Here is a 20,697-nt window from a genome sequence, read left to right on the forward strand (position 1 = left end):
AGCTGGTTATGAGCTAGTCCTGAGCTCATGACCAACTAAGGACCAGCTTAAACCAGCTGCCATGCTTCAAAACATACCTAACCAGTATATGCTGTTTTTTCAACAGGGTAATCAATGAGTCTTTGAAGCACACAATGAACTTTCAACCATCTCCATCACTGAAGAAATTACAAACCATTTTCAATATAATATAAAAATAAAAAAAAATGAAAAAATTGATCAACATAATTAAAAAATAATATAAGGAATTACAAAGAAAATACATTTTGAATTAAACTTAGTAAAAAGTAAAGTAAAAAAAAAATCTGAATAGTATTTTCTCATAAAATGTGTTTGTTCATACTGACAGAGAGGTTGAGGAGAGGTTGATTGTGGAATTAAAAAAAAATGATATGATAAAATGACCAAAACAATCTTAAAAACGTCATTAAATTCAAGTTAAAACAGGGGATGTGGTCTTAGTGTTATGCTTTTTTCAGTGCAAACAGAAAGAACTGCTCTGACTGATACCTTATTTTTCCGTAAAATGTACATATTAGTTCTACAGAAAAATAAGGGGCTTTCACACCGCAGAGTTCTAGAAACTCAGGTCTGGAAACTAGCCAGCCTGGTGGTTTCTAAAGAACCAATTTCTTCCTTTGGCCAGTTTTCCTGCCTGCATTCGCACTGGCAGAAAGAACTCGGAGTCTGAAGTGACCCTTCGCGGCATTTACAAACGTCACCAACCGGTGAACAGAGGACGCCATGATTGAAGCCGTTTTTGTTGTGTTGTGGGTTTCGTGACAACGGAGATGGAATATAAACACACAATTTACGTGATTAAAAGAGCATGAAAATCTGACTAGATCTCAGTCAGTGTTATATCATCAAAGCTGAGAAAAGAACAACGCTGCAGACAAAAGGTAGCTAAATGCCATTATTTATGTTTTCCATGCTTGTAGAGTGAATATATTTTTACATGGCTTTTTAAAAAAGCCGGTTGCATTTGGCCAATCAGCGTACACTAATGTGACTGGTAGTTTCTATAAAACTTTTAAGACCGTACTCTGAAGTATAAGCTAATTTAGTTCCTCCAAATGGAGTTCCTAGAACGACATATGTTCCTAGTTCCTGCGGTGCGAACACGCCAAAAAGCGGGAACTTCCATCAATAGTTCTAGGAACTACTGTACAAAAAGTTTCCTCTGGTGCGAAAGCCCATATAATATGTACCTTTAGGATACTATGATACTATGAACCTTAAAGGAGTAAATAATGCAGAAACTAGTTTTGGCCTAGTGACAAGCTGAAGCCCTAGTTTTTCCTGAGAGTCTACACAAAACTAGACTGTCCTAGTTTAACTGCAGGTGCGTTACCTGTCTGTTTGTAGGTGTGTTTATCCGGCCACAGCACTGAACAGAGTGATGTAAGTACAAGCGTGCCCAGTCTTCGAGCATCTCTGTCCGGGCCGCTGTAGTAGTCAAGTGAGTCTGTTGTCAACACAAACCAGAACCTTCTCTGCCGGAGCCAACCTCCCTGCACCTCCCGCAGAAGCCAGCCTGAAAAGCAAAACAGAGAAAAAGAACCATAATAAATACCGTAACAGACCAATCGAATGAGAATATGGGGATTCCATTTCAAATCCTGACAGAAATGAATGATGTGTAAGTTGAAATATCATTCCTCAAGACCTAGTTCACAGCACTCATGCAGAGTCAGGCTGAGCGAGCATGGAAAAAGGCAAAACAGCACAAACCAGCCCGTCCACATCCAGCCGAGAGCAGGATACCAAACCACCACTCACCCAACTTAATAGAGGGTTGTGTTAAGGTCACACTGGGGATAAAATCTCCCTCCAGACCTACAGAAAGTTTGTTGTCTATGCACAAATGTGTATCAGAGCCAATAATCAAGAAACATTTCATGGGAAAAAGCGCTTTTTTTTTTAGTAAACCCTCATGACACCCAGACCATGTTACCTTTTTTCCGCTGCTGCTTGCAGATGCATTGCACCTTCTACCTTTCCCTTTGAATATTTGTGTGTGTGTGTGTGTGTGTGTGTGTGTGTGTGTGTGTGTGTGTGTGTGTGTGTGTGTGTGTGTGTGTGTGTGTGTGTGTGTGTGTGTATATATGTGTGCAAGCTTGTGTGTGAGTCAGCCAGACAGACTAGGGGAAGACTGTCTTATTTAGCAGCTCTGCGGGCCAGCATGAGACAGGCTGGCGGAGTATTTGGACCCCTCTACACTAATATTACTCTGCCCTGCTTATTATTACTCATTACATGTGATTGAGTATTATTACCACTCCAGTGCAGCAAATACCGCACAGCACTCACATTTACACACTCTGAGATCATACACAACTCTGAATAACACACATTTAAACCTATGGTCAGCAGCTTAAGTGTTGTTTAACGATGTCTCAACTGGTGTGCAGTGTGTCAGCTAAATCGTGTGTCACCAATAATACTGCAAGCTATATCTTATGCATGTGTGTGTACTGGGTACTATGGACCGTTCCCTAAAGTTAGCTAAAGCTGATAAAAACTTCCACTCCAGTGCAACAAATACCACACAACACTCACATTTACATTCTGAGATCATAGGAGTATGATGCTTCAGAAGGAATCACAGTGCATTAAGAGCCAGGGGGTGAAAACTTTTGAAATTTGGAGATCAGGGTAAATTTAACTTATTTTCTCTGCTGAGAAACATGTAAGTATCTTCTGTAGCTTCTGAAGGGCAGTACTAAATGAAAAAATACAATATTTAGGCAAAGAAAAATTTACACATCTTCATTCTGTTCAAAAGTTTACACCCCCAGCTGTAAATGCATTGTGTTTCCTTCTGAAGCATCAGTGAGCATTTGAACCTTCTGTAATAGTTGCATATGAGTCCCTCAGTTGTCCTCAGTGTGAAAAGATGGATCTCAAAATCATACAGTCATTGTTGGAAAGAGTTCAAATACACAAAAATGCTTGGAAAAAAACAAAGGATTTGTGGGACCTGAAGCATTTTTTTGAAGAACAGCAGGCAGTTTAACAAACAAGGGACTCATGAACAACTATCACTAAAACAAAAAAACAGATGTGGATCATTTAGGTAATAACACAATATTAAGAATCTTTTTGAATTTATAAATTCAACTATTATTTTCTCTTGTGGACTATATGTAAACATCTTTTATGTGAAATATCGTATTCAAGACAGTAATAAAAAAATAACAGACATTTTGTATGATCCCTCTTATTTTGGTAAAATAATTAACAGTTTGCAGATTCTGCAAGGTGCCTGTAAACTTTTGACTTCAACTGTAGGTATAGGAGACAAAGTCAATATTGTGTAGACATTGTTTAGCCTGCTGCACCCTGGTTTATACAGAGGTACTGTAGTTATGAGTCAGATTTGAGATTAACACACTACAGATGAAGCTACCAGAGTGTCATTAAATTAAACAGGGACATGATACACACAAATGCACCAGTGCCTGCAAACAATACTTTAGTTTCTTAGCCATAATGACGAATGACTTCACTTGGTAAATCAGAGTTACTAAGTAGAAGAATTTCTTCCTCACCCTTCACGAGCACCTCAGGGTCTTCGTCCATCGCCATCTTGCTCTTCTGTGTGATGAGACTTCTCTTCTCCTCAGGAACTCCCGACAGACTGAACAACATGAAACACAACACAGACGTCAGCAATGTGCCTACTGTAACCCAGTAAGTACTGTACAACCCCCTCCCCTAGCCCCCAAAACACACACACACATACATATATATATAAGCACACCCATCCCTTGAGGGAAGTTGGGGTCAACATCACACTTCTGCTGCTGAAAACAGACCCCAGCATAGCATTAAACCACTTCACATATGCAGACATTTCACATCTCACACAAACACAACGCACACACTCACATCCCTCCACCCTGCACCACCATGGCCAGGCAAGCAGAGCTTTATCGGTCTGGCAGCCAGGGAAAAGACTGAAAATAAACTTGACTAAGAGACGCCAAGGACACTCGCACGCAAAGAGAGAACTAGGAAGAGACTTGGAGAACAAGAGTGGTCTAGAGGTCCCGACAAGGAAATAGTTGTCAAATAGCCATCACTGAAGTTCACAGGGCCTGGGACAAAAATGTCATGGGTGGGTCCACTTTCCTCTGGGCTCAATAAATACACGTACTGTAGTATAAAGGTTCTAAGTTGGACATTAAGTTTCTTTGGGATTTTTTGCCTTTTAAACCAATAGAGCACTGATGTTGGAGAAGGCCTTGCGATCTCCATACTAGTTCATCCCAACAATGTTCAATGGGGTTGAGGTCAGGGCTCTCACTCAAGTTCTGCCACACCAAACTCATCCAACCACGTTTTTATGGACCTTGCTATGAGCACTAGGGCTCAATCATGCTGGAATAAAAAGGCCTTCCCCAAACTGTTGTTGCCAACCTGCTATTGTTAACAAAGGCTTGAAACGCTTTCCCTGTCTTTATGGTCTTCTTATTGATCCACTGTTTAGGAACTGACATTGATTGATTGAAACGGCGTCTTAAATGCGCCACTCACATGCGAGACTCTGCAAAAGAGCGCAATGGTCATACCATGTCCATATAGCGCCGTCTACACACACTGTAGTATGTTTTTAATGGGAAAGTATTAACAGGATTGAAAAACTAAATAACTGACATGGGAAAAATTACATCGTTTAGAGGTTCTGAATTCTGGTTTAGATTACTTAATCGTCAAGCCCTACGAGAGTACCTTGACGCTGATTAATCTTTTTCTGGACCTTGTACAAGTCAGCGGCATTGCTGTTTTTGCAGTGTCAGAAAACTTTCGGATTTTATCAAAAATATCCTAATTTGTGTTGAAGTTGAATGAAGGTCTTGGAACTAGTAATTGATTTTGGAACTAGTAATTGATGACAGAATTCTTATTTTTGGGTAAACTATCCCTTTAAGATTTTCTTTCACTTGAAGTAAGAGACCTAGGCCCTGAAAAACACCAAACTGTACTAACATCTGCCATTAGACATCCACAGAAGAGATATTTGTCACTTTAAAAAACAGGTTTCCACTGCTCCAGAGTCCAGTGATGGCGTGCTTTACACCACTCCATTCAACGCTTGGCACTCTGCTTATGGATGTGAGGCCTGCACAGCATTTGTGCAGTTATTATTAATGGTAGAAGTTTGTAACTCTACAGCTATGGAATCAGCAAAGCGTTAGCAACTTTTACGCACCATGTGCATGAGCCTCTGATTTCACATGGTCTTCTGCTTTATGGCTGAGTTGCTGCTGTTCCTAAATGCTTTGACTTTCCAATAATACCACTTACAGTTGAAATTTCACAAATTGCTAAGGTTGTTTCTTGCAAGATATCATCATCAACATGGATAAAAATTCAAGGTAACAATTGTCTAGTGAATGGCTAATTGTACTCCTGGACTAAAAGACTCTTGTTGAGAACAGAATAACAGCTTGTAATAAGCAGGTAAAAGATTAGTCAGAGGACGTCATTAGCTAACAAATGATAGACATTTTGAGGAATGCTGGGAGCATAAGCACCTTGAACCAGACAGTGATGGATGGATAATCACTCCGATAACACTGGCACTCAGACAGTCTAAAACACACACACTTTGGGCCGCATCGGAGGAATTGAATGTGACAGCGTGACGGTTAATCAAACAAGAAATTCCTGAACCCCCTGTTATTTGAGGTCAGAACTTCATTTGGCTCTAATTATCTGGACTTGCTAGTTTCTCACCCAAATTAGCCATTTGTTAAATCCTGAAAACTAACTTCTTCATGCTGAAGCTCTGGAAAAAACAGGGATCATATAATCATTGACTGGCCCAGTGTCTCTCTGTGTGTGTGATGTACTTATATCAATATTTTGGCCAATATCAATAAGCTTATTTTCATATGACTGGTAAAAAGTGCTAATAGTAAAATTCTATAATATTTTGTCTAATTAAGGGTGTGTTCACACTTGTCATGTTTGGTTTGATTAAAAGTGTAAGTGTAAACGCTGCCATCTGAACCCTGGTCTGAAACAAGATGGGTTCCAAATAGGGCTGTGCAATTAATCGCAATCGCAAAAAAATCGCGATTTAAGCACATGCGATTTCTAAACCGCATAAGGCTGCGATTTTATCTATCCCCCCCAACGGCACCCCCGCCCCCCTTGAACGTCAAGTTCTTTTTATTTTCGATATAGCGCCAGATCACAATAGAAGTCATTTAAGGTGATCTTTCCTATAGAACAGGTCTATACATAGTTCTTTTATTAAAGAAACTAAATTGCATTATGTTATTTATCTTATTTACAAGGCATGTCATTTCTGTCTCTTCATGGTCGCGCGTTTACAATGTCTCCTCCGGGAAAACACGGACTGGATCGCGAACTCCATTCATAAAAACGGAATCTACTATAGCGCGGAATGCCACGTAATTCGTCGATTTTTGAATTAATAAATCAAAAGTTGGTCTGTCACTTAATTCAAAACGCGATATTGACTAGTGTCTGTGAAAACTGAAACGCAAAAAGACCGTTTTAATATGAATCCTGCATGTTCCGTTTGCCTCTGTATGTTTGAATGGCGGAGATGCATATTTCTTTCTTTACTACATGCATACTGAAGCACACGTGACGCTCCCGCTAATTTTTGGCATTTGCATCTCACATGAACAGATACACTCAATCTCCAAAGCTGCTGTGAGTTTCACTTTAACCGTTTCATTTGAGAAAACTAGCATCATATCATACTGTGCACACAGAAACTTCACGGCAACCTGTCAAAATAAAAGCACGGTTTAACATGAAGCAGAACAATATTAGTCTTGTATTACATTTGTACAGTATAATGTAGGTTTTTATATATTCCTATTTAAATAATTTACATAAAACAATATATATGATAAAAAAAATTATATTACAACAAGATTAACCACTTAATTATTATTTAAACGTTTTAAACTGAATATAATTTTTCTTCCATGATTGATTTTAACAGTAAACTTCTGTTTGTTTGCCAAAAATTAAAAGGGTTTATTTTTCATTTGATTAAAAATAAATAAATGTTTATGCTTTTTGATTATCAGAAAAATTAAAACACATAAGAATTAAAAAAAAAAAAAAAAAAAAAAAAAGCAAAAGATTGTAGAGCCCTCAAAATGTTAAAAAGATAGTTTTGGACTTATTTTTCCACTGAAATTAATGTTTTTGTTATTACACAAAGTAGGCTAAAGTACCGGGGGAAAAAAGTAACATGGCTAATTTATTTTATGTTGTCTGTTTTAAAGACAATTTTACTACAGTTTTGTTTATTAAACTTAACACTATGTTATTTCATTGTGAAATGTTTTGTTATGCACTTCTTGTGCACTGAATACATTTAGAATGTATGTATGTAGCTTGTTTGAAAAAGCAAAAAAAAAAAAAAAAAAATCGCAAATAAAATCGCAATCGCAATATTCGTTCAAAAAATCGCAATATGATTATTTTGTCCATATTGCACAGCCCTAGTTCCAAACGAAATCTGGTGTGGTTCGACTGAAATATGAACGCAAAAGTAATGACAAGATGCAATGCTATGCGACATGATTTCAAAAAGGGAACAAGCTGTGTATCCAAAACAAAATGTGCAGAGGGCAAACGTGGACCAACAAGGAGGTAAAGTGCCTTTTATGAGCTCTTTGTGAGTTTGCAGGTAATGAAAATAAAATCATATACACGCAACAATGTATGCACTAAGGCGTATTTGACTAAAAATCGGTGAGTTCTGTCAAGAAAAATGTGTCATTCAACCTGACCAATCAGGTTGTGAACATATCACTATGCCTTTAAGTTTTGGTATGTTTAGGTTCGCTGTCAAAAATGCCAGTGTGAACGCCAAGTGGACCAGGACCTAATGTAGCATTTTCCTTTTTGGTCCGGACCAAATGAACCAAACAAACTGAACTACAAGTGTGAACATCCTAAATTAAAAATAAAACAACCTAAATCAAGCAAACCAAAATCAGTTTTAAATGCTACAAGTAAATTTAGGCATTACAACATCTTAATGTACAATATGAACAACTGCTATTCATTTTGAGATTTGCGCAAGATTTAACAGTGTTATTAATTGTTATTGTTAAATGATGACAAAGGTATTTTTACATTTAAAAACATGGATATAAATATGCACAATTAATTATCTGCCCTACATTATGGCTCCAGTCTTTCTGGTGTTGTATTTTGAAGCCTGCCAGTCTGGTCTGAGAGTATGCTGCCTCTTCACTGACCTCAGATACGATAGCAGTGTGCCTGAATATTTTTGTGTTCTTTGAATATCTTGAACCCTATCAGTGTTCTGTACATTTATTTACAGGTCTGTTTACAAGTGTATGCGTGTAATAGAGATGCAGTGGTAGATCCCTGTGGATTTGCATCACTCTCTAATTTAAGTTGAAGCTCAGACAGAGTCAAAAGTTTACAGGCATCCATCAGAACGAGAGAGAGAAAGAGAGAGAATGAGAGCGAGAGAGGCAGGCAGCACAAAAAGAGGAAGCCTCCAATCGCAGGAGCTGTGAGGACTGGAATCAGCCAGTCAGAACCTGCCAGAACCGGTTTATGGATCAGAGCAGAATCAAGATCAACAATCCGGTTTGAACAAAAAAACCTTCTCTGTCCCGCAGGCATGAGAATAACCCTCATCCTAATCTAGACAGCATTAACACACACATATACACACACACAGATAAAATGAGAGGAGGTCTATCTCTGCTAGAGGCCGCTGGAATGAGACCAGCATGCAGATACAGACAAACATGCTCTGCTATATAGAGACTTTAGAGGGCAGTAGGATATCTTATGGATGGATATGGGGTATAAAAGTGGAGATGAGCTTCATGACTCATGTCTCGGGACTAGAAATGTTTTACTATCCGTCTAGACCGCCAGTAAAACTAAAAATATTTTTTATGAATATAAGGTTGAGAGAGGTTTGTGACGGTGACCTAAAAGGACAGATATTTGGTGCTAAACAGAAAAACCGGAGCAGCAGGCGATGGCTGATCCAGGTCGGCACACGCCTCATTTCACTTAAAGGCTATAGAGAGATATGAAACCCTGACTCATCGGATTATCTCTTACCTCTGTGCAGGACATGACAGTACAGGAGCCTGTAATACTTCACATAGAGTGTGCAATACAGAATAGGCACTTGCAATCTAAGGCCTGTCTCAAACAGCAAGCACATGCAGCTGCACTGCACGTAACTGCAAAGACAGACTCACAATATTACCTGCCAGTGTTTTCAATACATAAAAGCTGTGGGTCTTCGCAGAAAATAAAGTGATTTCTGGGTTATAGCTGAGAATTTTCTTCATTAATGACCATTAATTGAAGGTGGGCAAAAGATGTACATGATGTATGTCTCAATGTACATGAGAAGACTAGTCCACAAGAGAAGTTGTTCATGAGTCCCTTGTTTGTCCTGAACAGTTAAACTGCCCGCTGTTCTTCAGAAAAATCTGTCAGGTCCCACAAATTCTTTGTTTTTTCAGCTTTTTGTGTATTTGAACACCTTCCAACAATGACTGTATGATTTTGAGATCCATCTTTTCACACTGAGGACAACTGAGGGAATCATATGCAACTATTACAGAAGGTTCAAATGCTCACTGATGCTCCAAAAGGAAAAACAGTGCATTAAAAGCCGGGGATGAAAACTAAAGTATACAGTCATTGTTGGAAAGGGTTAAAATACACAAAAATGCTGAAAAACCCAATAATTTGTGGGACTTGAAGGACTTTTTTTACGAAGAACAGCGAGGAGTTTAACTGTTCAGAACAAACAAGGGACTCATTAACAACTATCACAAAAAAAAAAAAAAAAAAAACAGCTGTGGATCATACACAGTATTTAGAATCAAGGGGATGTAAACTTTTGAACAGGGACATTTTTATAAATTCAACTACTATTTTCTCTTGTGGACTATATGTAAACGTGAAATATCTTATTCAGGTCAGTACTAAACAAACAATAACATGCATTTTGTTTGATCCCTCTTATTTTGGTAAAATAATTAACATTTTGCAAATTCTGAAAGGGGGATGTAAACTTTTGAGAATTGATTGAAATCGAGAAATCAATATTATGGATGGATGGATGGACGGACGGACGGACGGATAGATAGATATAGGCAGATCCAACTTAAGACGCCTACACAGTGAAGAATGGCTTTTGATAACAGAATGGTTTCTAAAGGGCCTGAAAAACCTTTATTGTTAAAGGTACAGGCATGAACGCGAAACCTCATTATCTGCCCTTTCTCTGGGAAAATATAGTTAGTGACTAAAGAAAGCAATAAGAAAGGCAGGAAGTGAGGTTTACAGTAGTTGGCCTTTGGCTGTCTAAACAGTGGTGCCCTTATGAATGAATGCAACACTCTAGATCAATAAGAGCACCTTGGACTCTAGGAGCCAGATAACATAACACAATTATGTTGTCGATTACCTAACAATACCAGCTCCCAATCAACACAAAGCAGGTCACATCTCGTTCAAAAGTAAGCACGTACATATGCGCAGTAAGTAGCGAACACACACACACACACACACACACACACACACACACACACACACACACACACACACTTACATGTTTTATGGGAACATTCCATAGGCGTAATGGTTTTTATACTGTACAAACCGTACTTTCTATCGCCCTAACCCTACCCTACACCTAAACCTAGCCCTCACAGGAGATTGTGCACACTTTTACTTCATCAAAAAAACTCATTGTGCATGATTTATAAGCCTGTTTCCTCATGGGGACCTGAGAAATGTCCCCACAAGGTCAAAATTTACTGGTATTCCTATCCTTGTGGGGACATTTGGTCCCCGCAACGTGATGAATACCAGTACACACACACACACACACACACACTTATTGTGTGTCTAAACTTGAAATGCCACACCTACACGCGAAGGCACTGATAAAGCACAGGGTTTGGCGTGGTGTGACTGTTTGATCCATTATATAGGATAAGAGTGGCGCACAGTGACATCCGCACGGCAGCAAGCCAAACCATTGCGCTCTGACTCGGCCATCCTGTCAGCTGAATGACGGTAATGAAAGTAATAGGTACTTGCTCTATAGAAAAAGACATGAAATGAATGAGACGCTGCCATTCTGACTGAAAGGACGGTTTTAAATTATGATAATGTTTTTAAACTATTAATGTGTCTCATGATGGAATTATCATAAATGTTTACAGACTGTGTGGATATGTTTGCCCAAATGAATATTTTATGGCTCAGACACTGATCTGTGATTGTTCAACAGACTTTATGGAGTTCTCATTTGAGCCTCATATAAGTATCAACTTTGTCCTAGATGTCTGTCCTTCATATGGAGATATAAAAACATATTTGTAGAGCTATATATTTTATGAGAATAGCACAACTCAAATACTATAAATCAGTATGGTAAGAATTTAAATTCATAATGAAATCCATCTAAGGGATAGTTCACCCAAAAATGAAAATTCTGTCATTAATTATTCACCCCTATGTCGTTCCAAATCTGTAAGACTTTCGTTCATCGTCTGAACACAAATTAAGATATTTTAGTTGAAATCCGAAAGCTTTCTGAACAGAAATGCAACTTCCACATTCAAGTAGAGCTGCAAAACAGTTATTAATGACAGAACTTTCATTTTTGGGTAAACTAACCCTTAACATTTTTCAAGATGTGAATAATACTTCCAAAATGCTAGAAAAAGGATACGCTCTCTTGAAGTCGATACAGTTTTTATTTGGTAAGAAGACATGTGCATAATGGAAACACACTTACCAAATAAATTCTTAAGTAAAGTCATGAGGCTTTGTCTTAACATGCCAAGTGACTAAACAATTAGCATCTCAATTTTTCCTTTTAAAATTATTGGCTCATTCACTGTTGCTCCCTAAAGTGTTTACTGTCAAACGTTTGTTGTGCTCTAAAACATAATTAAATCATTACATTTAATAAAAGAGCCACAGTGGCTATCCCAGTGTACACAACTTCCATTTGTATTTGGCAACAATTTCTATATGTTCCAATTTCCCAAGAAATGTTGGATGAAAACGGTCCATTTGCTTTTTATTTAAACTTATGTAGGAGAATCAACTAATCGACATTTAGAGGTTTCATTAGTCATTTTCTTTCCAATATGAGACTGAGGATTAAAATTTATAGACAGATTTGTGTTGTGTGATCGTGTGAGTGAGTATGTGTTAGATGTGGAGGCGTGTTTGAAGTGTAAGTCTGGAAACTGTAAAGTAGAGGTTTATTCAATAGTCACAGCTGGAACGCAGGTTTGGACTGGCGTAGTGGATCTGTAAAGAGGTGAGGGTTGTGCGATAAGTGTGTGTGTCTACAAGCTTTCCACAGCTGTCCAATCAAACCCATCCCAACTATACCCGCCGCTGCCCACTCTTTTCCCAGAGTCCACAGCAGTGGCCCCCAAGAGGGGCCTACGAGTCGACTTCCTGTAAGAGGGAGAGCAAAGCAGGAAGCAATTTGTCACACAGGATTAAACGACAGGAATAATAAAAGGAGGAGAGGAAAATGAGCGCGCCTTTCTCCAAATCTAGACATGAGAGCCTTGAGGGAGAAATAGCAAGAGAGAAATACAAATAAACTGAAATATAAGATCAAGCAGCCTAGACAAAATCTAACTGTCAGTCAAATGGGAGGTTGACTTCACATATGGATGAGGGACAGAGACTTAGACATAAATTCTAAGATGGGTTAAAGAAATTGAGAGAGAGGAAGGAAAAACAGGAAGGACGATTTGGAAGGGAAAGTGCTATTGTGAATATAGTTGTTGTTCGATGAGAAATGTAAAATGAAACACCCTGAGCAGTGAGCACTGATTTGATAAGGGGAACAAAGGAAAATAAGCAAATCGTGCTTGTTTATGGAAGTGAAAGCAAATTCACCCTGAGAAACCTATGCAGTCCAGCTGCAAAAAAAACTTTCTCTTTCCTTACATCACAAGTAAAAAAAATCCAGGACTTTAAATGAAAAGTTCACTTCCAGAACAAAAATGTACTCACCCCTTTGTCATCCAAGATGTTAATTCATGTCTTTCGTTCTTCAGTCGTAAAGAAATTATGTTTTTTGAGGAAAACATTTCAGGATTTTTCTCCAAATAGTGGACTTCAATGGTGCCCTGAGTTTGAACTTCCAAAATGCAGTTTAAATGCGGCTTCAAACGATCCCAGATGTGGGGTGTTAATGATCCCAGCCAATAAAGAAGGATCTTATCTAGCGAAACGATTTGTTATGTTTTTTTTAAATGACAATTTATATGCTTTTTTTAACCTCAAACGCTCGTCTTGTTTTGCTCTGCCTGAACTCTGTTCAAAGTGAATATGCAAAGAAGATCAAACACCCTTAACCAAAAAGGTTAAACAGCGATGTAGGGCGATTTTGTAGTTGAGGGAGAAAATTAAACAAAGAGTTCAGGCAGAGCAAGATAAGACGAGTGTTTGAGGTTAAAAAGTAAATAAATTGAAAAAAAAAAAAAAAAGATTGTTTTGCTAGAAAATACCCTTCTTCCCCAGCTGGGATCATTTACAACCGCAGGCACTATAGTCCACTATATAGAGAAAAATCCTGAAATGTTGCCTTTAGAAAACATCATTTCTTTACGACTGAAAAAAGAAAGGCATGAACATCTTGGATGACAAGGGGGTGAGTACATTATCTGTAATTTTTTGTTCTGGAAGTGAACTTCTCTTGAGTCTCAAACTCAAATTACCTGGAAACCAACTGAGTAACTGAAGTACTTTTATAAGCACAGTTGAAATATCCAAATGTTATTTTAATAGTTTGAGGTCAGTAAGATACATTTAAAAAAATAATCACAATGAGTACTTGTATTTAACAAGGATGCATTAAACTGATCAAAAGTGACAGTAAAGACATTTATAATACTAGAAAAGATTTTTATTTCCAATTTATTCTACTTCTAATTATTTTTAACGTTCTAGAAATTAAAGAATTTCTAACGTTCTTAGAATTATAAGGTTCTACCTGACATTTCTGTCAAAATTGAGTTATCCACATATTCTTTATTCTGTGACAACTTATTTACATTATTTGATGTTTCTTTTGTAAGCCGTGTACATTTTGGGCCTTTTTTTTTAGAAAACAAAAATGGTTTGATCTACAGAAGTCTATGGAACGCAAAACCTTTGAAGCCCAATATCTCAAAAGTGCTCAGAATGCAGATAGAACCTTATAATTATAAGGTGATGAAGTGGCTTCTTTCAAAAACATTCTTCCTACAATTCTTACTACAAACTTTTAAACAATACTGTATCAATTCACATAATATTATGTCTGAACAGTCTTTTGGCCAGCACAACTGCTTTGGGCAATCTGAAGTTTTGTTGTTGTTTTTTTCCTCTGTCTTATAACTTCCTGTCTCTTCTTCAACTGTCTAATCATAGGCAAAAAAAAAAAAAAAAAAACTTGGTACATCATTTTATTTCAGTTAGATGTGGTGTAGTTGTGCAGCATGTGAATAATAATAAAAATATACAGATAAAAACTACAAAAATTAAATGCGAGAAAGACGGTGAAAACTAATTTGCAGATTTAAGTGTAAACGCACGAGGGGGCCGTATGAAACCACCTTGTGGTTGTAGATGTGAATTTAAATGTTTTCAGTGGAATAGCGTCATGGAACAGGAAACTCTGGTTGGTAATAGTGCCAGGCAGAACGGTTAATATGAAGGCAAAGTAGCACTGTGTGTGTAACCCTCCCTCTCTGACGCTCTCTGTGGCATAAGCTCACTAACCCAAACCATCTGTGTGGCCTACACTGACAGGAAACTGATAAAAGAAATGGAGGGAATGAGGAAAGGTAAAAAAGAAGGGAAACATATTTTATGTGCTCCTCCACTTCTTTTGTGTGTCACTTTTACTGCCAATTCCATGTGACTTACAGTAACAGACATCAATAGCCTGATTAATCAATGGTTAACACAATCATGATAAAAGCTAATATAACCGGTTATCCATTATACACTCACACACACTTCTGAGATTTAAATAAGTCATTGGGTTTGTTTTTAGGCAGTCCTGTGAGGGAAAGACTAACTGCTAACTCCCCAATGTCATAGTATTATTAAAGGATTAGTTCACTCCTGAATTAAAATTGGCTGATCATTTACTCGCCTCCACGTCATCCAAAATGTTCATGTCTTTCTTTTTTCAGTTGAAAAGAAATTAAGGTTTTTGAGGAAAACATTGCAGGATTTTTCTACATATAGTGGACTTCAATGGGGATCAATGGGTTAGTTCTTCACCTGTGTACTTTGGTTCAAAAATCTCATTTTCTCCTCCAACTTCAAATTGTCTGACATTGTTGTTTTACCTTTGTTTTGTAAAGGGTGCTTGACTTTCTTTGCACGTTTGCTTTGTAAACACTGGGTCGGTACTTCTGCTTTTGTCACGTGTGACCTTACCAATGCAATTACATAATACGTAAAGTCGAGCATTTGTGGTTAAAAATATAAACAAAAATTTCGGTTGATCGTTTTGCTAGATAAGACCCTTATTACTCGGCTGAGATCGTGCAAAGCCCTTTGAAGCTCCATTGAAATTGCAATTTAGACCTTCAACCCGCTGATCACCATTGAAGCCCACAATATGGAAATATCCTGCAATGTTTCCCTTAAAAACCTGTATTTCTTTTATCGACTGAAGAAAGGAAGACATGAACATCATGGATGACACAGGAGTGAGTAAATTATCAGGAGATTTTAATTTTGGAGTGAACTAATCCTTTAAGACATGACAAACAAAAAAAAGTAGGTGTTCTTCATTCTTTGTCACACTTTGAGTGTATAATTTTCTCTGTTGTACACTTAATCCCTATTAGACAATAGATGATTGACTTTAATCCAATTAAAATGCAGTGTAGCTTATTTATTAACTAAGCAAGCAATGTACTTGCTGGAAGGCTTGCACACGTTTGACCACATGTGTATATATGTGTGTGTGTTTAGCCATTTTGGCAGGCAAAATTGTCCCTAATAGAAAGTAAATGTGACAAAAATTGCCCACTATGGACATTCTGGGATGTCCTTGTTTAGATTTTTTATTTTTAAAACGTTTTTCTTTGTTTTATTCTAAAAAGTTTTCTTTCGGGCTTTCTAGTAATTATATATTTGGGTTACTCTATAGTAATTATAATTAGTAATTATAAAATTTAATTAAAACGTTAAAATTGAAGTTATTATCTAAGTAAACGTGTGTGTGTAAATGTGCTCAACAAGCACGATCACATTTCACCGCACAAAGTGTCCAAAAAGGGTTAAACATTTCTTGAGTGAACATTTTTATGTAAAAATCACAACAATAAAAAAAAAAAAAAAAGTTAAAAAAACCCAACAGATTTTAACCATGAAAGCCCAAGTGCTCAGCTGTTAAAACGCGGGAAACACATTAGCACCAAGCTGTGACCTGTCAGGTTGACCCATTAATGGACTGACAGTGCAGAACAGCTGGCAAACAGGAGAAAGACCTAAAACAGCCAAAACGGAGCAAAATGTTCTTTTGTTTGAGATTAAAAAACAAAAAAGGCAAAGGGAGGAAATAAACCAAGAGTGACAGATATAGGAGACAATGCTTTCTTTCGGATATGGTGATTGAGGACAGTACGATGAAGTGTTTCTTTTTGACCTCTGCTAAAAATAATACGGTTTACTCAAGAATACTGCCAAGACATTCCACATTCAGCCAGCTGAGTGAGACAGAAAGCACTCAGGATGACAGCACGTGTGTGTCTAATCCGTGATGAGACTGAGCGACCTCTACATGTGATAAAAAAAAAGACTGAGTCACCGTCTGGCTGGATTTTGTGCAAATCTTAACCTGCTAAAACACACACACACACACACACACACACACACACACGTTGGGTTTACATGTTTTATGGGGACATTCCATAGGCGTAATGGTTTTTATACTGTACAAACCGTACTTTCTATGGCCCTACACCTACCCTACACCTAAACCGAGCCCTCACAGGAGATTGTGCACACTTTTACTTCATCAAAAAAACTCATTGTGCATGATTTATAAGCCTGTTTCCTCATGGGGACCTGAGAAATGTCCCCACAAGGTCAAAATCTACTGGTATTACTATCCTTGTGGGGACATTTGATCCCCACAACGTGATGAATACCAGGTACACACACACACGTTGGGTTTACATGTTTTATGGGGACATTCCATAGGCGTAATGGTTTTTATACTGTACAAACCGTACTTTCTATCACCCTACACCTACCCTACACCTAAACCTAGCCCTCACAGGAGATTGTGCACACTTTTACTTCATCAAAAAAACTCATTGTGCATGATTTATAAGCCTGTTTCCTCATGGGGACCTGAGAAATGTCCCCACAAGGTCAAAATCTACTGGTATTACTATCCTTGTGGGGACATTTGATCCCCACAACGTGATGAATACCAGGTACACACACACACGTTGGGTTTACATGTTTTATGGGGACATTCCATAGGCGTAATGGTTTTTATACTGTACAAACCGTACTTTCTATCACCCTACACCTACCCTACACCTAAACCTAGCCCTCACAGGAGATTGTGCACACTTTTACCCACTCAAAAAAACTCATTGTGCATGATTTATAAGCCTGTTTCCTCATGGGGACCTGAGAAATGTCCCCACAAGGTCAAAATCTACTGGTATTACTATCCTTGTGGGGACATTTGGTCCCCGCAACATGATGAATACCAGGTACACACACACACACACACACACACACACACACACACACACACACACCCCCTTCCTTCAAGATTCACAATGAAAATGACCGCTCATTTACATTGAGTTTTTGATGATTGATAGGGTAAAGCAGGGGTTCCCAACCTTTTTTACTCCGGGGCCCCCCTCCTTCTCCGGCCAATTTTGCAAGGCCCCCCTATGCCTGACATGTCATCTTATACTGTACTTCCACAGTAAAGAAAATATAATTTATTTTTAAAACTTTTTTATTAACCAAAACATTTGTTTTGCCTTAATTATTCTTCTACTGCATGTTATAAAAAAAAAACTCAAAATTCAAATAAAAATTAAATTAAAACTTCAAATATACCTTATCTTTAAAGAAAACCTCTGCTCAATTCTAACTTTTAAAATTATTTTACTTCAGACATTCTTTACAACTTAAGAGTCTTAAATAAGTGAACCTGCTCTACAACAGGGAGATACCAAAAGACCACTAAACCTATCCCTTTTAACTTGACTGACTGAATAGCTACTGTTTGTATCCATTAAAAAAATAATACACGAATTCAAACTACAGCAAATACATTCTAAATCTGTTGAAACACATCGATGTGAAGGTTTGATGAAGACGGGATCAGTGAACTCTGTCAGTGCGCGCCTGATGCTCATAAACACCGAGCCTTACTCCTCTTCTATGGGTGAGCATCTATTATAAAACACTCACATTAATTTGGACAACTAGGCAAATGTTTGTAATTGCACGCAAAAATACGATAGGGATCAGAGCCCCGAGAGCGCGCATAGTTTGTGAATCAATAGCAGACTTATGCGTGTCTCATGCACGACTCTGATTTACACGAGACATTAGGCACGCGCAAGTTCGTTATTATGACACTAATCGTTTTTACCTTTTACCTTTACGACGGTTTGCTTCATGCATGCAGCCGAGAGATGTAACATTAGTTTGCGTACAGCATTTGGAAGTTTTGAGCCGCCATTCAGTCTGTATTTAACAGTGCGATGAGGCTTGCTGCGCCTAGTCTGAAGCAATCAATCACAGAACACGAGAGAGGCTGTGCTTTTATTATTCTCATTTAGCGCATTAATAATGAAATTAAACAATTATAGGATAATATTTACATTAATTTTAAGATATCTCGCGGCCCCCCTGGAGGATCACTGAGGCCCCCTTGTGGATCGCGACCCCCCGGTTGGGAACCGCTGGGGTAAAGCATTTTTTTTTCTGTGCTGTGACACACCCAAAGCTGACTAGCTCACATTCACAATTATCTTACAAGTGGCTGTATGACATGATACGCTCAGTGTATATATTTTAAAAAAAAAGTGTTCTTTCTGTTCAAAGAATCCTGAAAAATCATGGCTTCAATAAGAATATTAAGCAACACAACTGTTTTTGAAACTGACAATATAAAAAACACTGAAGAGTAAAGTAATGACATTCAAAACAAAACCAAAAAACTGAAAAAATGTATATTTAATAAGTATGAAAGTATAAAAGAGTATAAAAGCTTATTCTGTATGCTGGTATATATCCAAAAAAGATCTGATGCAATCACCATCTGATACCACCTCAGTACTTTTTTGTAAGGATATGTACCTGTACACACTGACAAATTTATCTGTCCAGGCTGTGAGGGAGATGTAGGACAGATACACTCACACACACACACACACACACACACACACACACACACACACACACACACACACACACACACACATCCTATTAAACATCATTAATGCCCAAACTCACCAGGGTGTGCCGTTGGCTGTGCGAGTGGGCTGAGACAGAGTGACCTCTAGTTGCCCCTGTAAAAGAGAAAGGACAGAACACATGGGCATCTGGCAGGTATTGATCTCACACTTCGCTTCCAGTAAACTCTGCTAGATATTCTCGAAAGATGTGCAGTACATGGAGAACATTCAGTCTCTTTCACTTCCTTTGTTTCTACGTGTTTAACAAACCTCATATGGCTTCATTTAGAACTTTAGTTTTGGGTTGAAATTGTACAAACATTTAAATGTAACAAATGTTTCTAAGGTAAAGGCCTGTTAATTGGTTAACTGTGAGTTACATTACCATATATGGTGAAAAATTGTAAATGATTTAGCATAACACTATATGCAACAAAACCAGTCATAAGGGTAAATTTTTGTAAGATTTATCATCAAAGCTGAATAAATAAGCTTTCCATTGATGTACACTACCACTACCAATAAAAACCGCGTCTCTCTGGTCAGCCTAGGGTCCAAGATATGCCAAAAAAACAATCGGCGCTATCAACTATTCCACAGATAAACAAACTGTGTTCCAACCAATCAGCGTCAGGGGTTTGGTGTTGTGGACTTTCCTACTGGTGCAGGGATGTGAGGGAGGCGGAGCGAAAGTCCACAACACCAAACCCCTGACGCTGATTGGTTGGAACACTGTTTGTTTATGTGTGGAAAGGTTGGTAGTGCCGATTGTTTTTTTGGCATTTCTCGGACCCTAGGCTGACCAGAGACAATTTATGGGGCAGGCAGCGAGCGGATCACGATGAAAGGTCAGCTGAATTTGACACTTTATGTTTCAGGCTAGAAATCGCTGATACAACCTTTAAGATTTTTAATGTATTTTAAATTAGTTTCTAATGATCATCAAGGGTGCGTTTGTTAGATCACAAATACTGAAAAAAAAAATGTAATAGTGAAATATTATTACAATGTTGCTTAATATTTTTTTGGAACCTGTAATACTTTTTCAGGATTCTTTGATGAATAAAATTTGAATCATTATTTAAAATAGACATTTTTCTAACAATATACACACACTACTGTTAAAAAGTTTGTTGTCAATACATTTTATCCTTTCTTTTTTGAAACAAATTATTACTTTTATTCAGCAAGG

At 37.8% G+C, this 20,697-nt stretch overlaps 1 protein-coding gene across 1 annotated transcript in view; it reads right to left on the reverse strand.

Annotated features, from left to right (window-relative positions):
• Window positions 1-20,697, reverse strand: part of plekhh3 (pleckstrin homology, MyTH4 and FERM domain containing H3) — a 54,485-nt gene that overhangs the window by 19,289 nt on the left and 14,499 nt on the right. Inside the window, exons 2-4 of the mRNA XM_073839249.1 lie at window positions 19,564-19,619; window positions 3,555-3,643; window positions 1,355-1,537 (exon numbers count right to left, since the gene is read on the reverse strand). Coding sequence (XP_073695350.1) covers window positions 1,355-1,537; window positions 3,555-3,643; window positions 19,564-19,619 — 328 coding nt within the window. The remainder of the gene's footprint in view (window positions 1-1,354; window positions 1,538-3,554; window positions 3,644-19,563; window positions 19,620-20,697) is intronic.

Source organism: Garra rufa, chromosome 1, assembly GCF_049309525.1.
Source record: "Garra rufa chromosome 1, GarRuf1.0, whole genome shotgun sequence".
Taxonomy (NCBI): domain Eukaryota; kingdom Metazoa; phylum Chordata; class Actinopteri; order Cypriniformes; family Cyprinidae; genus Garra; species Garra rufa.